Raw genomic sequence first — 22743 nt, 5'->3', positions numbered from 1 at the left:
CAAGACACACCACCTCCTTCCCAGCACTTGATACTGTCGGGGTTTTTAGCCATCCTAAGAGATGCCATGCAGAACCATCTTGGAGCCGACCTGGATGGACGGTCAGGATTCCAGAGCCCTGGCCTGTGCTGCCCTGTGGAAGCCCCTGTCCCTCTCTGAATGTTGGCACCCTCCTGCAGACAGCAAGGAGGAGGGTGGTGGCACCTGGTGAGCCTTAGGGGTGAGCCTGTCTTATACTAGAGGACCGATGGCAAGCCTCCGGGACCAGAGTGTATGCATTTGCCACAACTAAGGGCTGGTGCAAAGAAAGCACGGCACCCAGAGGCGGAAATTATCTAATAGACATGAATTGGCACCAGATCGTTCCTCTCAGCTGCTCTGATGTCTGAGTGAGTGAGTCGCGTTCATCAGCTTGCTCTGGAAATGGGATCGGGTGTCATTAAGACTGTCCACTGTGAAGCAATTACACAAGTGGAGATGGGGGCTCGTGAGGCTCGTCGAGGGGTCAGGATGAAACCCCTGGCAAACGCCGTCCCAGGATTTTTTTTTCCCCTGACTAACTAAGGTCAGATAGGACGCGGACAAAACTAAGTCGGCATGCAGAATTTAAATGACTCAGATTACTTTTCTTTTTTTTTCTGCAGCTGAACTTCAGCATGTGGGAGGGGTGAGCAGTTGAAACCAAAGCTAAGCTCTTCTGTTCTGGATCAAATGGCAATTACTCTTCAGCTCTTTTTTTTTTTTTTAATCCGTCCACTCAGCAAACATCCACCACCTCCAATGAATTTGCTGAAAGAGCCAGAAGAGGGGGTGGGGGGGTCTGGGGCGTGGTCTACAGACTGAGCATGGCTGAGGCCGAGGGGCGCACGTTAGTCCAGGATGCTCTTCTCGCTCCTTATACATGTCTAGAAATGTCTGTAATGAGCGTCCAGGGAGACAGCGATGGAAGGGGGAGGAATTGGAGGGACAGAATGGCCCATGGAGCTGGAAAGCCTGATAGCAGCTCCCTGAGGCAACAATCCCTCTGGTTGGCCTCCCAGGCCTTTTCCTGGACCCATCTGGGTGCTGTCCTCCCTCTGAGCCCGCCTAACCCCTCCCTGTCCCCTGCACCGGTCCACGGGTGTCTCACAGCTGCTTGCCTTGCTGGGTGTCAGGCAGCCCTGCCGCAGACCACCCTTCCCACCCGCCAGCCTCCTGGCTTCAGAGTCCCCCCCAGCAGGAAACAGCGGCACCCCACTGTTCACGTGGTCCCCTCAGTCCAGAGAAGGCTGGTGCTCCAAAGAACTCTGCCATTAAACTGCCCTCACCCAGGAAGCTGCCCCTGAGAGGGGTGGCTAACCAGTGGCGGCCAGGATGGGAGGCCAGCCTCCTCCCCCAGCAGGCTCCACAACCTCTATTAGATTTTCAGATTCTCATTTGGAAAGTAGCACCCGTCTCCCCTCCGCTTCCTCCACCATGAACTCACCTTCCCCTCGCATGGGACAAATGCAGATGAGGCCACCAGACGCAATCTTGCTCGTCCCCGTGGGTGGGGGTTCCACCTCTCCGAATCCGTGGCCCTCGGCTTTGGGAGGTAAGCCAGATTCCCAAGCAAAAGGACAAATCCCCTTCCATATCTCATGCCCTATTTTTTAAATAAAGAAGTCTGCCTTCTGTGGGTTTAAGGAATAAGCAGGATAAAAGGGAATGAAACTTTTTTAAAAAAATCAGAAGACACAGGAGACGGAGAGGTTCAAACCCCATCAGCAAATGAACAGAACGGATATTTACTGAAACCGACCCAGAAGCAGGACCTCAGCGGAGAGCACATTTCCAGAAATACCCAGGCCAGCGGCCTTGAAACCGCCTCCTGGTGTTCCAGCTGGATTGTGCCTCCTTGGTGAATCACTCCAAAGTCACATTCAGCTCTTGGATTTGTTTACGCCCATTTCCGGGGCCTCCTGAAGGAGACAGACCTGACCCACGCACCACCAGGACGTCGAGGCTAACAAGGCGACGTCACCTCTGGGGCCCGAGGCAGGTGTCCCAGCTTAGCCAGGCTGGGGGGTTCCTGCCCTTACCTGCCACCGAGGACGCCCAGGTCTTTCCCCCACACAGCTGACACCACAGCCAGGGCGTGGTGACCAGGGACACAGCCTAGCCAAGGAGGCAGGTGCAGAGGACAGAGCCGTGGGGCGTGTGGCCTGCTGACAGGAAGTGCGGTGCCCTGAGGAGACGGGCGCTGACCCTCAGAGCGGGATTCCTGGGTGAGACTCAAAGGCCAGGCAGAGGCCAGAGCGCGGAGCTGGGCCCCTCCCCTTGACTGGCAGCCCTGTTGACCACGATGTCATTCTAGACCTTGGCCACACCCGCCTGCAGGTGGGTTCTCAGCGCCTCCCCTCCCGGGTCAACCCACTCAGGTCCCGTGCCATGGCACTGCGTGAGCCTGGGGCCCTACGAGCAGAGCAGCAGAGCCAGCCCTGCCGCAGAGCTGACGGGGGCATGGGGTGGCAAACGGCATCCGTCCAGCCTGCACAGTCCCCAGCACTGAAAAAAAAAATCCCCCAGTTGCCCTGAATAATGGCCCCCAAAGATGTCCCCCCCCCCCGGGGCCTGTGAATGGTGTCCTCGTGGCCAAAGTGACTCGAAGAGGTGAATAGATCATGGCTCTCCAGAAGGGGGAACTATCCCATGTCCTCTTGGGAGCCCAATGACACATCACAAGGGTCCTCAAAGGAGGGACACGGGTGGATCGAAGCCAGAGGAGACAAGTGGCCACAGAGGCAGAGACTGAGTGACGTGGTCGCAAGTCGAGGAGCATCGGCCACCTCCACAGCTGGGAGAGGCCGGAGCAGATCACATCCTCCCTGAAGCCTCCAGAAGGAACGTAGCTCTGCTGGCCCCTCAGTCTAAATTTGCAAACCCCATTTCAGACTCCACCCCTGAGAACTAGAAGAGACGGGTGTTGTTTAGCCACTAAGTCTGTAAGATTTGTTATAGCAGCAACATGAATCTAGGGCACATCCGCACTCCTTAGGAGGCAGACACCACTCCCAGCAGGCACAGGGGCTCCGACCCCTTTCTCCCTCCTCTTCTCACACCACATCTCCACACCCAGGCCTCCCCTAACTCCTTGACTCTTCCCCAGAGAGGCTATCCTGCTCCCACCACAGGGCCTTGGCATATGCTGCTCCCTTGGACAATGCTGCTCTGGGCCCCTTCTCTGCCAAGGAAGTCCCCACTCACCAGATGCACCCTAGCTCAGATGCCCCAGCCCCAGAGCCCTCTTCATCCTCCCTACACCTGTAGGGTCACACGCTGTTCTGAACAGTGGCTCGCAGCATTGATTCCGTTTCCTCAGGAACTCCGTCTCACCCACCCTGTACCCCAAGGGGTGTGTAAGACCAGAACAGAGAGGAGCCCAACAACACAGGGAGAAAGGATCCAACGCAGGACCCAGGCAGGGTCAGGCTGCAGAGAGGGCTGATGGGGACAGAGGCAGGTCTGAACAGCAGCCCCTCAGGCAGGCCACAAAGGAGCCCCTCCCATCCCAGAGGCCTTTCGAGAGCACCTACTATCCTGAGCTCCTTAAAAGCCATGGTTCTCATATACAGTCCCCCAGACCAGCAGCACCGCGTCACCTGGGACCATGTTAGAACTGCACGTTCCAAGGCCCTGGGGCCCCCACCACTGACACACGAGAGGCCCTGGGGTAAAAGCCTGCAATGTGCCTGAAGACCTCTGCGTGTTCTAAAACTAGGTGGTCACAGGTGGCTTTGCTATTATCACAGTTGACACGTGGTAGAGAGGCCTCTGCCCTGCACCATTTCTCAGGGCCTCCATAACAAAAAAGAAACAGGCTGAGTGGCACAAACGACAGCATGAGCTGCCCCACTTTCTGGAGTCTGGAGACCCGGGATGCAAGGGCCAGCAGGCTGGTTTCTGGAGGCCATCTCTACGTGTATCTCCGTACGTCTTCTTTCCCCCATGGGCACACAGAGGTTTCCTCTTCTGATAAGGATGCCCGCCATATTGGATTATGGCCCACTTCAAAGACCCCACTGTAACTCACCTCTTTAAAGACCTCATGTGCAAATACGGTCACCCTCTTTAGTCCAGGGAATTAGGACTTCAGCACATCACCTTCAGGGGAGCACAATTCACCCACAACATTCTCCACGGGTTCAACGTGACCCTCTTCAACTTGCCTGCCAATGACAAGGGACGTGGGCATAGGGAGCCCCCAGGGCCACTCTTCCCCACACTCTTGGGCATTACAGTGTAGAAGGCAGAGCCACCCTGCCATAATCTGGAGTAAGGAGACACTCAGGATCCAGACCCTAGGTACTCAGGGCTCCAGGAAGGGGCCCAGTGACACGCACAGGAGTCCCCCGACCCTCCAGGCCAGCAGGTGGGGTGTCAACAGCTGCTCTGAGCAACCCCAAGGGCTGACCTGCAACAGGGGCCCAGGGCAGCCCAATTCTCAGACCCAGGTCATCCAGAGCCCCCAGCCAGCTTCAAAACCCTCTAATCCAACCACCCTGGGTGCTGGGACTGCTCAAATTGTCCCATTATGAGCTTCCAAAGCACAGACAAGGGAAGGCTGGGCTCCCATCAGCCTCCTGCTGAGATGGCTGGGTATTGTGACAGTTGGTAGGACATTGTCTTTCTATACCGAAATCTAACACCTGGGCTTTAACCTTTTGGGGGATCAAACCCATTCAAGAGATGAAAAAGAAAATAATCCAAAGAGGCCCCCAAGGAGTGAAAGTCCCAGGGAACCAACCAGAGGTGTGGCCCGATTTCCCTTGGCAGGCAGATCCCACACGGGGAACTAACCACTGTAAAAGCTGGACTTCCGGTATCTTCCCAGGTCCTGGTTCCTGAGGGTCAGGGAGAGGGCAGGATGAGAAAAGCCTCAGGAGACCACAAGTCTCCAGGCGGGAGAGGCCTGGCTGACCAAGAGCAGGAGCCTCCTGTCCAGGGCCCTGAGGCTCCTCCCTCTGGCCAGGAGCCCGGATCTTGCTGAGCAGCCCCCTACAGCGTCAGGGATCACCCAGGGTGAGGGCCACTGCAACTCCAAGACTGTCCCCAAGGCCACAGGGAGATCACTCCTCCTTGCACATGAAGTTCCTGAAACCATCCAGTGGCCACAATCCCCGCTATCTCTCAAGACCCCTGGCAACTCCGCTCAACCTTACCACCCAGCGCCTGCACTCTGCACCTTCCTTGAGACTGCTCCCCACAGGGCAGGGGACGGCCGTCTCTATGCTCCAGGTGCACTTTAATGTGCTGACATCCCTTCTCACAGGCCAGCTGAATGCCATCTCAGGAGGAGATCAGAGCCACAGGGTGGAGACCAGCACCTCCTTGGTCCTGGAGGCCCCAGGGGTACCTGCGGGCCTCAAGACACACCCACCCCTGCCAAGGTGTGTCTTGGCATCTACTGATTCTGTGGCCTTGGGCAGGGCATGGCCTCTGCGAGCCTTGACCATGTCACACAGACTCTACAGCAGAGGACTTAAAACGTGAAACCCTCCCTGCACACAAGTTTCGCAGAAGCTATGAGAGAAGATAAGCTCAGAGCAGGAAAAGGCAACGGCTCCTTCTCACCCCAAAACAACCTGCCCGGCCTCCATCCAGCTCCCTTCCCTCAGAGACCTGCAGCTCCGACTCTTGCCCTTGACGCTTCAGGGCCTGGAGTCCCCTGATGTCCAGGCGCAGGCCCAGCCCTGCCCATGAACGCACCTGGGTCCTCCCACTCCACGTCAGGCTGCGCAGGGGGCCGTGAGACCTCCCCACATGCTCCAGGACGTGCCCTCCGCAGCCTCGGGCCATGGACAACGGCCCGAACACCAGTTCCCCATGTTTGGACAGGAGGTGTCCCCCGAAGCTCCTGAGGTAATGGAGCAGGTGAAGTAAGGACACTGAGCAGCGCACTGATCAGTGACCCATCCACGTGACGATGAGTAATGGGAACAGATTACTGGGTGGTAACTGTAGGCAGGGCGTGAATGGAGGTGGGGACATACCTCGTCCCCCTGACTCCCTCACCCCCATCTCTCTCTCTCTCTCTCTCTCTCTCTCTCTCTCTCTCTCTCTCTCTCTCTCTCTCTCTCTCTCTCTCTCTCCTTCCTGGCCACAGTGAGCTGGGCAGCTCTTCTCCTCCCACCATGATGTGCTACTTCACCTTGGGCCCAGACCAATGGAGTCGGTCAACCACCACGGACCAAACCTCTCAGGTTGTGAGCTCCAAATAACCGCTGCCCATAGAGGCGACACACTTGCACCAGAAGTCCTCCTTGGTCAAGTCCCAAATGCCCCTAAAGCTCACGGAGGGACCCTGTGTCAGAGAAGCTGGGGGCTGGGAGCCTGCTTGATTGTGCCCTGAGCAGACCCATCTCCATCTCCCTCCTCCCAGCTACCCAGGGACTGGAAGGGACCAGGGGCATTTCAGGGGACCTTGAAGAGGCGCGGAACGTGAATATAGAGCTATCTTCCGGAAGCCGGTGCTGGGTGTCATGCTAATCCACAGATATTAGTGGACAAGTACAGGGCAGAGGCTCTATAAAACCGTAACAAATCCACAGCTTTGACGCAGTAAATTATATTGACAAGCCGTCCCTTTTCTGTTCACTTCGACTTTTTCCCCCTTTGATGAACGGGCAGCAGAAGCACTGGCCGTGTTGGGAAAAATGCTCTCTCCTTTGGAGAAGAAAAATTCATTAGCTAATCCACCTACTTGGAGAATTTATTTCCAAGGCTGAACTTTGGGGAGGTTTTATAACGGATGCCCTGACTAATGGGAAGCGTGAATCTGTTCCAGATGGTTAATTACTTTTTATCATTCCTTTTAATAATAGTTAAGAATAATAAGACAACTCGTGTGAAAAATGAGAGCACGGAATGAATTAAATTGAAGAATCCCGCACCCATTACCAAAAGAAGAACAGGTTGGAGTTGCACAGAGTCTCCAAACACCAGCTTTTAAAACTAGTGGAGGTCACAAATTATGAGCTACATAAAAGAAATTAATTTCTATGTTAATCAAATAACGTTCCCAGAAGTGGTCAAGCAGAGACTGCTCCTCCACCCAGCAGGGACGCTGCAAAGGAGCCCCCCCATCCCTGATGGAGGGGCCGCCACAGGGAGCACCTGGAAACCGTCACCCCCGGGGGACAGAGGGGCCACCATGGGGAGCACTTAAAACCATCACCCCCAGGAAACCCACACCCCAACACAGGGCCTGGGAAGACAAGAGCCTGGCACTCTGGCTGGTGCTTCTTCCTCCTTGCCTCCTTCCCACCTGAGCCCTCCATGCCACTGAGCGACTGAGGACAGTCTCAAGGCCACGTGGCGTCCCCTTCCCAGGCCCAGAGACCTGCACAAGGCCTTGGTGACCATGACCTCTCTACACTAGGGCCTGTCCCCATGGCCACTGCTGTGCTGCACACCCTCCAGAGGGGGCGCTCTCCCCACGAGAGCGGGCACCCCCTGGGACCTGCACTGTTGGCCTGCGGGGGCGTCCCTCCCAGTACAAGTCACAGGCTCAGCGCAGGCCCTTCTCAGCTCAGGGATCCCCAGACTCAGCTCCGTTCCTGGCCCAGGACCATTAAACACTTTGTCAGTGGGCAATGGAGAGGGACCCTTCCACTGAACACGCTCACGGGACCTGCTGCGATTCCACCTGCTGTGACACCATCTGTCACTGCCGCTGCTGCGGTGAATGAGCCTCTTGGCCACAGGTGTCTATGTTCTCTCTGGGAAGCTCTGGTTTTAAATCGGACCCAGAATCTTCTCCTCAGACTGCACAGGATGTGACTCTGTGGAAGCAGCAGCTCCGCATCTCATCCCTGACACCTGAGCCCAGCTTGCCGGGTGACCAGAGCCAGCAAGGACTCCCCTCGGTTCAGTTTCACCCTCTGTGTGCTCAAAGGGGGTGCACACACCCAAGGGGGCCAGAGCAATCCCAGGGCCCTGGGAAGAGCACACCGCGTCACAGTCCCACATTTAAAACCCTGGACCCAGCTGGGCTTCTGAATCAAAACTGGGGTTGGAGTTAGACGGGTAATATCTCACCTTTCCATATATGATCTAACTCTCTTATGGGACTGGGCCAGCATCCCAAGTTAACATGTGACTAAGATGTACATCTAGTCACTCTAAATGGATAGATAAATCCGTAAGTAGGTGTACATTAGTCAGCTTTCCATTACTATAACAAAATATCTGAGATAATTAACTTATATAGACGAAAAAAAGGTTATTTGGCTCACAATTCTGAAAATTCCAGCCCAAGATCAGTTGGCTTCATTGCTTTGGGCCTCAAACGAGGCAGCTCATCGTGGTAGGAGCATGTGGTGGAGCATAACTCACTTTATAAGCCAGGAAGCAAAACACAGACGCCCGGACAAGGGTCCCATAGTCCTCTTGGAAGTCACACCCCAAGAAGCCAAGGACCTCCCAGAAGGCCCCACCTCTTAAAGGTCCATAGCACCTCCAAGTACACATCTTTAGTACCTGGGCCCTTAGGGGCCACTCAACCTCCACACTACAGCAAGCCTCATATGCAGGCAGGGTCAGGTCTCACCACCTGAGTTTCAGTACAGTTAAAATGTTTCAAGCCTGAATTACAACCGCTGTTACCTCAGCCCTGAGTGATCTAAAAACCAGAAAAGCAGATTGGGACTAAGCATGATTAATGCATGCAGCAGCCCTGGGGGCGATTCCCCTGGGGAAGGACGGTGCACCCTAGACTGCGGAGCACCTCCCCAGACCAGAGCAGGCAGCAGGGATACCTGCCCTGGGTCCATCACAGGACCTGGGCAGTGACTGTGCAGATTCTAAGGTGCAGGTTTAACAAAACAGACCCTCACAAAAGGTAAGAAACTTAAAGGTCTTTGCAAAGGGTTGACACCACTGAGATGCAGCTTCAACTGCTGTGCCGGTCAACAGTGGCAGTCTAACTCAGAAGCAGCCAGACAGGAAGGAAGCCTCACGCAGGTGACGGAGCCCGCGGGTTCCTTGCCAGACCCGGTGGGCCCGCCTGGCAGGGACCAGCACACCCACAGCCTCTGCGGTGCTCAGACCCTGCTGCAGGGGCAGTGTGTGCGCTCACACTCGGTGGAACACAGAGTCCCGTTTTAAGGTTCCCTGCTCAGCTGCAGAAGAGGAGGAGACCCAGCGGCAAATCGCTCTCACTTTCAACCGGGGCGAAGAGAGACGATCTGCCACCCAGAAAACACACACAACACATCAGATGCCTGTCTGCAAAATAAGCCCTGGGAAAGGCACTGACCACCAGGAGGGTCTCAAGGCTAAGCACCCGCGCCCTCCTTTCACGTGAAGGCGCAATTTCTGTGCATCAAGTAACAAAAGACTTACAGTCAACCAGCTTCTGATTTCAAGGACTTCTTAAGTGAAACCTTAGTTCCTGGAAACCATCTTGCCACAGAGTGGCTGCTTGGCTTGAAATGAAAACAGGGCTTGGGGCAAGGTCACCGCAGTAGCCATGGGGACCCTCCATTCCTTTCATGTGTCACTCCAGGAAAGGTGCAGAAGGCTCCAGGACCGCAATCTCCAAAACAGACCCTCAAGACACAGCCACGCTTCCCCCAGGCTCCGTTAATAGAGTGGGCAGTGGCCTAAATCTCAGCAGTACCCAGAAGTTGGCTGGCATCTGCTGAAGAACTTTGGAAGAGTTGCAAATCTAAAAATATTTTATTTTTATTTTTTTTAAAAAAAGTTCAGGATGCGATGACCTAGTTTAGGAAGATATTTTCAAGAAAAAAAATGAAATATACCTAATTTGTTCCCTCAAGGTAAAGATGACATTTTAAACCATGAATGAGAAAGCGACACTTTCCCAAACACAAAAACTAAAGCCTGCTGCACCGCTGGAGAGGCATTTTGAAAATGGATGTTTGGAAATGTTTCCATGATTAATGATTTGTGGCTGAAAGTGCTGTAATTTGATTTATAAAAACTCAGGCCCGCACATTTAAAAACCTGGGAAATGGATTTTTCCAGCCTTTGACGTGTCTTCCAAATGAAGAGTTTCAGCAACTTTTAGCTCCACTTGCTAATGACATTGAAATGCAGCACCTTGCAGTCATTGTGCAAGGACAACTTACTGGCATCATGAGAAATGGAAATTTGCTAGCTGGATTTCAACAGAAACTTTTGCATAAAATATGCAAGGGACTGAAAAACACAGTCTCATAATTTAGTGAGCACCACCAACTATGAACTTCTTTTACTTGATCTCCATATCTTTGGGGGGTATCTTTTCAGCTATTCAAAGCCAGAATAAGTGGATTAAAACTAGACATTTGAATTATTGTATCACAAAATATTAAATCAAGATTTTAAAAATAATAAAGCATACCCACTAACATTGCCTTTGTTGGAAATATGACTCGGACTGACATTTTAATGAGAACAAAAAGGCTTTCTGTGCCATTAAATAAAATAGAATGAAAGCCATTTTTTAAACACGGCTTATTTCATCTTTTCCACCTCATGCTTTTAAATACAGCCCATCAGAATTCTACCCATAAAGTTCATAAATAAACAAATGCACAGGCACCCGATGTGTGCACTCAAACATTTGCACCAACAGAGTTGCAATAAAAAAAAAAATGGGGCTGGGGTTGGGCTGAGTGGCACAGTGCTCACCTAGCATATGCAAGACCCTGGGTTCAATCCTTAGCACCACGTAAAAATAAATAAACAAAATAAAGGTATTGTGTCCATCTACAACTAAATAAAATAAATTTAAAAATTAAAAAAAAAAGATGAGAGATCACAAATCTGTACAATGGGGAGACCACCCACAGACCCGTCACTGAGAGAAAAAGAAAATATCAAAATGCTTTTTTTTTTTAAATGAAGCGCAGAGTTCTAGGAGGCACGGTTAACCCACGTGAGAAAGCAGGTCCATGCAGGTGCTGCTCAAGGTGGACCTGAAGCGCTCATTCGCAGGAAGTGTGTCTGAGATACGAGCTGCACACGTTCGTTGTTTTTATTACACAAACGCTGTGATGATGAAGGGGACGAGCATCTGCTGTTCCTGACTACCTGACACGCCAGGCCCAAGGCCCACGTCCCCTCTGCTTCTCACGGCATGTGGAGAGGCAGCCTGCCGACAGCAGGCAGGAGACCTCGTGGGGAGGTGCCAAGGCCGCACCTCCAGAGTGGAGCCCGGGACTGCAGCAGGTCCCACTCTGCTCCCTGACCTACCTGCAGGGCCACGTGAGCCTCTGCATTGTCAGAAGGAGGCAGGCAGATGAGGCCATGCCTGGCTGTCCAAGGACAGAGCGGAGGGAGAAGCTGCCCGTTACCACCTGGTGCTCCTCCCACATGCAGATGGCCCTGCAGAAGCCCTTCAGCAGTATGATGACCATAACGAAGCCATCTGAAAAAGGACAAGTGGTCTCTCCTGTTGTCACCATGGAAGCCCATCCACAAGTCTCGTTCCTGAGTGTCCTTCCAGGACCGGTCCACAGGCATGCATATTAATTATATGTAAATCACAGGACGGCCAGGATTTGACATTAAGCTTCTTTTCACTTACATCATAAAAGGCAGTTATTTCAGATAAATATATGCTTCTACATGATGGTCATAATGACAACACTAATGTATGCATTAGAGTCTGTTGTCCCATATAGCATGACCCGGACGACTGTGCCGTCGCTGCTGGTTTTTGAGGTGGCTCCTAAATTCTCGGTGTTGGAGCAATGAAGCAATCAGCTCTCACTTGCATGCGGCACTTGCTCTTCTTCTAGATTGATTTCTCCAGGATAAATTCCCAGAAGAGAGATTACTAGTTCAGAGGTATGAAATATTTTTATGGCTCATGAAATGTACTTCCAAATGGCTTTCCAAAAGTGTGATTCTGATGTGAGAGGCCACCAGCTAGCCGGAAGCCTCGGGGTCCAGGAGAAATCTCAACTACAGTGGGCAGTGGTAGAAACGTACCTTTGCAACAGAATTCTGCTCTCTGAATACTTCCCGTGGTCTAGCCTGGCCCTCCCCTATAGGTTCCTGCATTTTTACTGAGCAATCTCTTTACTCTTAATAAAAAAAAAAAAATGTTTTTCCATTTCCAGAAGCTAATTTGAAATATTATTTTACTCAGAGACTCCACTTTAATTATCTCTAGCCTATGCACATCACAGTCAAAACACCTGATCACCTACCCAGTCAGGTCCCCTGTTCACCTTCAGACACCCACAACTGGGGCTGAGCGTGGGGCTCAGTGATAGGGTGTTTGCCCAGTATGTGCACAGCTCTGGGTCTCCAGCACCCCCCGCCACACACATACACACCAGAACTAGAGACTGCATGCACGCCTGGGCTGCCCAGCACGACCCCCTGGGCACTGCTGTTCTGCTGCCCTTCTCCGTCCAAATGGCCTAAAGGCAGTGGACTTCCTTGGAATGCTACAAAGAACGTGGACTCCTTCCCACCTGTCCCCTCCATCACACCCGTGGGTGACAGGTAGTGCCAAGTAAAAATGGCAGCCACCGTCTGCCTCCCAAGTCGAGCTGGTTCCAAAATAGCGAGTCTCTCCAGCACCTGCTCCAGCAGCCCCCACGGAGCTGCCCACTCAGTGCAGATCACGTGTCGGGGTCGAGGAACCCACAGATTCGGTCATGTCATTCCTCGATGATGACAAAGATCCACAAAGGGAGTGGGTGGGAGATGTGGGTACGTGGGCGCCAAAGAATTAGAATATAATTACTGAGCAGTTTGTCATCCGTGAGCCAGGAAAGGGCTCAAAGCCCGGGGCCTTCGGGAGTGGCTATGTGACACAGGCGGCCTTTCCTGAGGGTCTCGATGCATTCCTTGGGATCCTTCCCTAAGGCAGGGGTTATCTGCCCAACTTGGGTTAGCCCAAGTCCTGGGAGCCCAGCTCTGCCACTGGCGTCCTAGTCCTTCAGTCCCACAAGTGCTCACCGTCTCTCCTGTTCTCTTCATCACAAGCCCAAGATGTCACCTACAGATGGGGACACGGGAGCTGGGAACTTGCTCAAGGTCACACGGCGAATCGAGGGCTGAGCTGAGGCTCCCTTAGGTCTGTGTGACTCTGTGGGCTCCACTCCTGACCGCCAGCTCCTCTTCTCCCTTGCAGGAATGTCCCTGGGGGATGACCACCATGGCACCTGTGCTCCATGCTGGAGCTCAAGGCTGGGATCGCTAAAGGGCCACAGACCTGAACCAAACTGCATCTGCATTCCACCAACGTAGGAGGGAGGACGTAGGGGAGCGCGGGCCTCGTGCTTTGAAGGGAGACAAGACAGCACCCAGCATCCTGCTCTGCTCCAAGCGCATGCGCGTGACTGGTTTCTCCTCAGTCACACCATGTGCAGGGGATGCTGGGAAACACAGGCCTCTTCTGGGTGCCACGAACCCAGAGGAATGCCAACCCCTGGGGGAGATGAGGGGCTCAACCCAGGCCTAGCTGATTCCGTGGCACCCAGCACAAGGGGCACAACAAAGCTGATGCCCATCCCCAGGCAGCTTGTCACCCAAGGGACGGTGCCACCAAAGCCCTTCCCAGCTCAGCCAAAGTATGGAAGCAGGAGCCACTCTCAAGAACTCAGGGAGAACACCACCATCGGCAGAGCCAGCTCAGGGCCCGCAGAACAGAACCACCTGACCCCCAAAATGCTGCCAGGAGGTGTATTTGATACCCGAGAGGGTGTCCAGTCTACACCCAGCTCACAGTCCCCGGCCTTGGCCCAGGCAGCTGGGGCCGACGCGGTTCCCGTCTATTTGGGTCTCATCTCTCGCTGGGCAGCAGATATGTGATATGGATCCAAAAGGGTTCGGATGTGCTTCCAGAGGTCCACCCTCTAAGGGGAACATGGAAAGGCCACTCTGGGCAGCTGTGGACAGATCTTTTATTTCAATATGTCCAAAGTCTTTGAAAACCTCCAAACTCAAGTAAACTGCGTCCTCACTCCCAGCGATTTCAACATAAGACAAAGGTGACAGCTTTCTTTTAATAAATTCTGCAGATAAACACTTCCTCTTACTCCAAATTCACTTATCACTTTGTTCTTGAAGAGTAATAATGTGAAAGTCATTTTTCTAGCTATACTCTGCATTTCCTAAGTGGTCGGCTTCAGTTTCAAAGTGTGAGCTGGCAAAGTTATTTTTAAACCTGTTTCCAGAGCCTCATTACGTGCCCCAGCTTGTCCCTGGTCTGAGGCCCGGGGTAAAATCCACTCCCGGGCTCTGCTTGGCTGAGCCTCTTCCCACAGACGCTCTGCTCCCAGGAGGGAAAGGCCAGGGGAGTGACATGCCGCAGGGCCTCCTTGGTGTCCTTACCCACGGGGCCTCTCTGGGCACAGAAGGGAAAGAGCTCCCCAATCCGTCATCTCCTCTGGCAGAGTAAGCCACTCCCAGGGTGGTTAAACAATACCTGTCCTCTCACAGTGTTCGTGGGGCCGGAGTCTGTGCAGGAGGGAAAGGACTCCTGTGGCCATTGTCTCTCATGGCAGTAAGCCACTCCAGCCTGGCAGCCAGACCAATGCCCGTCACCTCACAGTGTCTGTCCACCAGGAGGCTGGGCACAGCTTGTGCCTCGGGACCATCAGATCTCAACCGAGCTGTCAGCGGGGGCTGCAGCCTCGTGGGAAGGCTCAATTTGGGGATGAGGGGACTTTCTTCCAGCTCACACACATGGCTGTGGACAGGCTGGGGCCCTCGCCACAGGGGCCTGGGCGTTTCCACGTGAGTATAGGTGTGTGTGCGTGCGTGCGTATGTGTGTGCGTGTGTGCACGTGTGTCAGAGGAGAGAGAATGTCCACAAGATGGAAACCACGGTCTTCTTATGACCTGATTTCGGAAGTGTCTAAGGTCACTTCTGGTGCATTGTGGTCATTGAAAGGAGCCAGTAAGTCCAAGCCACACTCAAGAGAGGAGGCTTAACCAGGGCACAGATGCAGCCACAGGGACCGAGGGGGCCGCATTAAAGGCACCTACCATAACTTCCTGTGGTGACATGGGCAGGCCTTTGACTGCAACAGAAAGAGGAAGAAATGCATCATTTCTTGATTGTATTCCGGGCAAGAGCAAAGAGTTCAGGGATCCACAGGGCTGGATGGACCTGTATCCCCCAGCTTCTAATATTAAACCCATTGACGAGATAAGCAGCAAAGGTAGCCAGGTGCCAACGTGGTGGCTTCTGAGCCAGCCCTCCCCCACAGTCCCTGTGCCCTGTGAGACCCAGGGTCACCTACCTGCCTAGAGTATGGAGAGTAACCACTCTGGATAGGCTCCTTCAGGGCACCTCCTGCCGTGCTGCCTGCCCTATAGAGGGCAGCTGTCCACCCCGGCTGGGCTTGGTGAAGAAGCTTAATTACAGAGTGAATTAGCAGGGGGCCCACTCTGCTGCAGATCTAAGCTGCACCCTTAGGCCACCTTCTAGCCATAATAAAGTAGATATTTTTGATATGCCTGATCCCTGTGCTTATTCTTCAAGTGATTTCAAACTCATGAGGTGTGGGATGGGATGTCCCCATGTGTCCCCCATCACACATATGGTCATCTGTGTGGTCATCTGTTCACACTGCTGCTGCACAGGTGGGTAGAGCCAGAGTGACCCCTGCCCCTGGGAAGCTTGGGAACACCCCCAGCTTCTGTTCAGCCTGCTCACTACGGAGCCCTCCTGTGCACTAGCTCTGGGCAGGGCTCTGGCTGGTCCCAGGTGGTTCCACATTCTGCCTGACCCCGAGTCTCACCTCCTCCTCGCCTTGAAAGTGCCAATTAAGTGGAAGGGGGTGGTGGGGAGAGCCGGTGTCAGCCATTCCTCCCCAGGGGTGTCAGGGGAAGCCTGTTTGGGTGACACTCAGGAACAGGAAGGCTACTTTGTAAATGACAGTTTAGGCAGGATGTGATTTGCCTATGGACTGATGAGTGGGACACTTCTGTGCCACTTCACCCGCAGCTCCCCAGGAAGAACATGGCGGGTGGGACAGGGAGGCCGGAGCGGCCCTTGGAGGCTGGGAGGCCATGCATAGAGTTCTGCCAGGACAGCCACAGCCCAGACAAGGCCCCGGCAGGCCCCACAAGGACACGGTGAGCTCACAGCAGGGACAAACAGTGCACGGTGCGGATCACTGCCTCCTCGGGTCCGCTCTCTCCTGCTCATTTCTAATGGTCTGGTCATTACGTCCCCCCCGGCATGACCCTGGTGCAGGCAGCAGGGCAGAATTTGTAAACCCCTGCATAAGTGCGAGGGGGGTCAAGGGCAGGCGCCCACTGAGGGCTGACCTGGACCCGTTTTGTGTCCTGTTGCTACTGTTCAAATCCCCTGCAGGGCCTGGGGGTGACCCCTGGAGGCAGAGGGGACGACGGCCATAGTTCTGAGGCAACAGTGCGCCTTTGCCCAGTGCTGGATGGAGGAGCTGGGTGCCCACAGAGAGATGCCAGGCAGCGCCCAGGACGTGGGGTTGCAGAGCTCTGAGGAATGCCCAACAGGAGTGCAGGCCCCTCGGGCAGACGCTGGGTCTGGAGCCTGGTGCTGGGCCCGGGAAGCACAGCCTGCGCTCAACCTGGGTTTCCTGCTTTCCTGACCTGGACTTTGGAACTCAGGTGACATCACTCAAGAGCCAGAGGTCCTTCCTACCATTGGACCTCAGTGTGAGTGTCACAAGAGGGGAGAGGACGAGGGCACTGGGAATGGGCAGGAGGGTCACCTGAAGGAAAAGGCCCCTCCCCAGAGCTCCCGTGCTGGGCCAGGGTGAGCACTAATGGCCACGCGCATCCACCTTCGTTCAGACCCACTTTCTCTGTCTGGGAGCCTGATGGGAAGAGAGGACACTCATCAAAGCCTGACTTTTCAGGACATATGGAGAAAAATAGCCACTGCGTCTTTGTCTTGCTCTCCCTGTTTTCTGGCTGCAGGGAGACAATTCTGTACAATTGCGGTTCTGCGGGAGCCTCTCCTTTCTTCTCCCACTCCCCCTTCCAGCACTGGACAAAGATTTCTCATTTCATACATCATTTATTCCGGCAGTAATTCCATCCAAGTCACTCTGGGTCCTTAGCAAACAAAAACAGCAAAACGAGGTATTGTTGCAATGTCAGGATAAGAGAGCCGGTACCAGTGCTGTAAGCCACACCCCCGGACAGGGGGCCCTTGCTCTCCTTGGGGTCAAAATCAAACCTCCAGAGTCCCGTGCACAGGCCAGAGACACGACTCAATGGCTGCACAGGAGAAGACAAAGACACCAAAAGCATTAAAAGACCCCAGCTTCAGCTCACCCTGCATTGCCCAGCAAGCCTCCGGGCCCCAGGACTCCACGAATCCATCCTCCTGAATGAAGTCTGTTTTGACAGAGGAGATAGAGCTCCAGCCAGTTCTGCTCCATTGCAGCAGGAAGCGCTGTAGGAACATGGTGGCTACTGCCAGGGCGGAAACCAGGATTAGACAACAGCATGCAGCCAGTTTGTGGTTAGAGGTTAGTTCCAGGTCAGCTGCCCTCCGGTCGCCCTGACCCCCGCCCTCCCCGTTCGGCTTGGCATGTGGATTAAAATTAGCACCAGCACAGCATGCGCTAGCTGAGCTCATCCTGTATCTGCTGAATCCACCGGGGATTCTTGGAATCCCAGAGACCTGCCCTGAGATCTGCTCTGTAAAGAAGGTCCCAGAAGATTCCTTCCCAAGTTCAGTTTGAGATCAGCCCTTCTAGGGTCCAGAGGAAGAAAGAGCAAAGGAATCCTTGGCTGCCACATGAGCCACAGATGAAATCCAGAGCTTCCTCTCATGAATCTAGCTAATTGTTACTAATGGGGAAAGCAAATTTGGAGGCGGAGACCAGCCTGAAGACAGGAGGCATGGTCTATGAATGTGGATGGGCTTCTGGCTGTCCCTTCCTCCTCCCCAGTAGAGCCATGCTTCAGAAGTCCAGAGTCAGTGTTCTCACTCTTGCCTGCTGGATCTCCTGGGGGACCTAATGGGAGGGACACAGCTGGGGCCCACCCTGGAGCTCCTGATGCAATGGGCCGGGGATGGGCTGCTAACACGGTCCCAGGGGTACCTACAGTGCTGGTCCAGGGAACACTTTTGAGAACCATGAGCCCCTGGGACCTCTCTGTGGACAACCAAGGTCGCCCCCTAGCTCACTCACTGAAGGGGTCTGCAGAGATAGAAGTTCATGGCAGCAAGCACTCAGGGTGCAAGGCCTGCGACTCATGATGAAGACGGTCAGCTGCTGTCTTCTGCAGGGTCCATAGGCAGCCTCGTGCCCACCGCGGGCTGCCCAACGTATCCTTGGTCCCAGTCCCAAATGCCCATCATTCCAGCCCGTCCTCTGCAGCCAGTGGTGGCCACATGACAGAGCTCCAAACAAAGGGACAAAGGGAAAGTGGCCTGACCCTCGTCATGCGTGGGACCTGTGAGAAGTCAGGGAGCCACCCACCTCCTCAGTCTGTTGGCGGGGAGGAGGAGAAAGCTCTTTCCACCCCCAACTGGTGCCAAACTCTTTCCTCTTCCTTGAGTGTGCAGCACCCTGGAGCTGTGGCAGCCTGCCTGCCATCGGGAAGTCACCTCACCTGCCCTGCAGCAGCAGCCCCTCCCCAGCCATGCCAAATGCTTCACCAGGAGTAAAAACAAAACAAAACAAACAACCCCCCACCCACTTCTCTTGCTCTTGGTGGGCTGCTCCTGAGGCTGGAATGTCCTTCACTGACACGCCAGTGTTCACCAGCGTCTCTCAGGGCCCTCTGTCAGCGGGGTGATGCAAGTACCCTCTGCTTCCTTTGCTCCAGCCCCCTGCCCTCCATTCTCCTACCCTCCAGCCCCCTGCCCTCCCACCTCCTGCCCCTGTATCCACAGCCCATTCTCCAAGGATCTTCCTTACACCTTGGCCACTCAGCCTTCAGCACGGGGTTCTCCCCGCGGCCTGCACAGGCAACGCCAGAGACCTGCTCCGAGGTGAGGTCCAGCAAATGGCCCAGCTGGCCTCTGGCTGCTCAGTCTGAGCCCTTCAGAGACACAGAGGCTGCTCTCGGCTCCCTCCTGTTACTCCCCGTCAGTCAGAGCTGTGTCACTGTGACCGACATACCTGACACCGACACTTCGAGGAGGAAAAGTTTATTTTGAGCTCCTGGTTTCAGAGGCGCAGTCCATGTTGGGCCAGTGCCTTCGCTCTGGGCCCAAGGTGAGTGGCGCATCAGGGCAGAGGGTGCAGTGGAGGGGGCTGTCAGCTCAGGGCAGCCAGAAAGGAGCAGAGGGAGAGAGGGAGAGAGGGGGGGGGAGAGGGAGAGAGGGAAAGGGAGAGAAGGAGAGGGAGGGAGAGAGTGGGGGAGAGAGGGAGAAGACGAACACAAGCAGCACACGGGGGACAAAAGACAAACCCCAAAGGACACCCGTGACCCACCCCCTGTGGCCACGCCCCACCTGCCCACAGTGACCACCCAGCAGCCCATTCAAGCCAGGATGGACTGATCAGGTCACAGCTCTACAGGCCCATCCTGCACCAACAGGAGCTTCTGGGGGACCCCTCATGTCTAACCCACAACAGTCCCCCTTCAGCAGTGGAGTGACCCGAGTAGGACCTGCCCTGCCCCTGGCACAGCCTGTCACAGACACAGCTGAGGAAGGAGGTGGGTCGACCCCATGACTTCCCACAGGTCCCACAGGTGACAGGGTCAGGCCACTAGCACAGAGTTCGTGTCTGCTGGGTTGACTTGGGAACCGGTGGCAGGGTCCAGCCACTCTGTACCTCCTGCTGGGTCATGAGGGCTGGAGGGGATAACTGGGGGACTCTACTCCACCAGAAGAACAGGGCCCCACCAGGGTCCCACAGGTGCAGTTTCCCGCCTGACCTCGCTCTTCAGAGCCCTGGCTACCAGAGTGACCCTGGGATGTGACCTGTGGCCTAAGGGTCTGGCTGCCAGAGCTCAGCTGCTGTGTGTCTGAGGAAAGAGCCAGAGACCTGCCAGAGACCACTCTGGGACCCACCCTTCCCCAGACCACCAGGCCCAACTCCTCCCCCACCACAGGCCTCCCTTGGTGTCACAGCTCTGTCACATGGCCAACGTTAGCCACAGAGAAGGCTGGCATGATGAGCATTTGGGCTGGACTGAAGCTAGATGGGGCCAAGGCAAAGGGACCACATGGAACCCCGGGGTCAGGTAGCCTCCCTGGGCTGCCACACTCAACCCCCAGAGGCCTAAGCCAGGAAGATGAGGTGGGCAGGAAGGCCGAGCCCAGTGTCAGATTCTCCAGGATTCTCTTGGCCACCTGAGAGTGACTGAAGAACAGCTATGTGCCCTGCAAGAGCCAGGATGTCACACGGCAGAGAGGAAGGGTAGGGTATAAGGTCTGGTCCTCAAGCTGCTGCCCTTCTCCAGGAAGGAGGCATGTCCCTGACCCCTGCCACCCACTCTTCACCTCACGGGCCAGAACAGAGCCCCATCCAGTGACCCAGCGAGGAAGACGGGACTCCAACAAGACACAGCTCAACAGCCTAATCCGAAAAATCTGAAATCCAAAGTGGCCCTCCAACCTGGGCTCTCTGAGGGCTGACAGGAAGGCACAAGTAGACAACGCCACCTGACCTCACGTGACAAGTCACAGTCAAACCACGGGCACCCTGAAAGCACTGTGGACATCACCTCCCGGCACGGCCAGGGCATATGAGTCGAGTGGACGGAGTCTTCAGGCACGAGTCCCTCCCAGGACACCTCGTTATGCCTACGCAAATTCCCAAAATACCAAAAAACACAAAATACAGAATGTTTCTGGTCTAAGCATTTCAGACAAGGGATTCTCACCTCGGATTCATCAAAAAGGATCAAACTGGGACTCTTCCAGGGAGAGAAAGCCTACTGCGGCCAGAGAATGGCCCCCAAAGACAGCACGTCAGGAGCCCCAGAGCCTCTGCAGAAAGACATGGGAGCCCAGGGGCAATCCTAAGTGTCCATCCAAGGAGGAAGCAGCGGGACCTGGACACACATGGCCAGCAGGAGGCAGCAGAGGGGCAGGCGGAGCAATGTTGGAGAGCCTGAGTCTGGAGAGCTTCTGAAGAATGGGGTGATGGCCACAGCTCAGGTGGGCAGTGGGCGGAAGAGGAGGAGGAGGCAGGGCCGACCTTCTGCTCCAGGGCCTCCAGAGGGAGCACGCCCACTGACACCTTGACCTTGGCCCAGTGGCGCTGACCTTGGACTTGCGGCCTCCAGACTCGGACAGGATAACCTCTATTCTTTCAAGCCAATGCATTCATGGTGATTTGTTACAGTGGTCACGGGAAGCAAATACAAGGTGATGGCCGGCAGACTGGACACCAGCTGTGTAGGCTGGGTTCCTTCATGGGGACAGTGCGGACACCTTCCCACCTCCACATACACCCCCCCACGCAAGGCCCTCCTGATTCCTCCTGCTGGAGCCCGAGGACGGGCCTGGGAGAGACTCCAAACTGAGGTCTCCTGGGGCCACTGTGTCTTTTTCCCCTGGGCTGGAGGAAAGAGCGCCCTGGGCGGGAGGCCTCTGTTGGGCACCTCCGTGGAGCACGTAGCCTGAGAATCTCCATACGCCAGGCACGCGGGGTCCTGCCACACCTCCCTCCACGCGAGGCCCACCCAGCCAGGCACAGAATGCTCCCATCCATGTGCTTTTCATTTATTTATTAATTAATTAATTTATTTATTTTATTGGTTGTTCAAAACACGACAAAGATTGCAGAATCACATCGGTTACACATCCACATTTTTACATAATGCCCTATTAGTAACTGTTGTATTCTGCTACCTTTCCTATCCTCTACTATCCCCCCTCCCCTCCCCTCCCCTCCCATCTTCTCTCTCTACCCCATCTACTGTAATTCATTTCTCTCCTTGTTTTTTTCCCCATTCCCCTCACAACCTCTTATTTGTAATTCTGTATAACAATGAGGGTCTCCTTCCATTTCCATGCCATGGCTCCCACTGGCCCTCGTTAGAATGTGTTTCATTAAGTTAAAATATCAATCCCAGAAATATGGGTTTGCTTGATGGGCAGAGAAGGTTTGGGGACCTCATGCTGCACACCATCAAATCAAATCAAATGGTGGGGGCAAGCGAAATTAAGCCACCAAGCAACAGGGGAAGGAGGGACAACGGAGGACCCTCACCAAAGAAACAAGACCATGGCTTAGGAAAGGAGCCCAACGTCTGTGTCCGTGGAACACAATGGAAAGGGGCGTGAGGACTGCCGCCCGGCGGGGCCTCCAGGGGAGCTCAGGGTCTGCGCCAAGGACTCCCAGGAACTGCCCACTGGACCGCAGGCTCCTTCTGAAGCTTAACCAGCAGGACCCGAGGAGGGGTCTCAGGCTGGAGGGAACACGATGACCACCCACCCCAGCTCCCTTCCATTCCAATACACAGGGCTCCTTGGAACACACCCCAGGGCAGCCGCAGACGCTCCAGAAAAGAGGGACGAGGCAAACGTCCCAGCTTCCTTTCCAAGGGAGACCTCAGAGGACCACGGAGCCTGCTCCAGGGTGCTTTCAACTCAGGAGTGTCATCTTGTTGTCACTAGACCCCTACGTGCTGGAGAAGCCAGCTCCCTCAGGCCCGTACAGACCTGATTCAGCCTGGACCGCAAAGTCGGGAAATGAGAGCTCCCACATGAAAATCCAGACCCACGGCTCCCTGTTCCACTGTGCTGTGATGCCCTCCAAACTGAAGACCCCGTACCCTGTGGTCCCTGAGCCAAGCCCCAGGAAGGACAGGAGGGTGCATCTCAGTTCCTGAGCCAAGCCCTGG

At 54.7% G+C, this 22743-nt stretch overlaps 1 protein-coding gene across 4 annotated transcripts in view; it reads right to left on the bottom strand.

Moving 5' to 3' along the window:
* The window catches only part of Galnt17 (polypeptide N-acetylgalactosaminyltransferase 17), a 355262-nt gene that overhangs the window by 264522 nt on the left and 67997 nt on the right, over window positions 1-22743 (bottom strand). The window contains exon 1 of one of the 4 annotated variants that reach the window (XM_078023948.1): window positions 17260-17426. The exons of 2 other annotated variants lie outside the window; for them this stretch is intronic. In XM_078023948.1, coding sequence (XP_077880074.1) covers window positions 17260-17392 — 133 coding nt within the window. In that variant the 5' untranslated portion in view covers window positions 17393-17426. Of the gene's footprint in view, window positions 1-1465; window positions 1727-17259; window positions 17427-22743 lie in introns of those variants that run through there. One more of the 4 variants, XM_078023951.1, reaches the window with a different exon arrangement.

This window comes from Ictidomys tridecemlineatus, chromosome 10, assembly GCF_052094955.1.
Source record: "Ictidomys tridecemlineatus isolate mIctTri1 chromosome 10, mIctTri1.hap1, whole genome shotgun sequence".
Classification (NCBI taxonomy): Eukaryota; Metazoa; Chordata; class Mammalia; order Rodentia; family Sciuridae; genus Ictidomys; species Ictidomys tridecemlineatus.
This window is presented reverse-complemented; position numbering and strand designations above follow the sequence as displayed.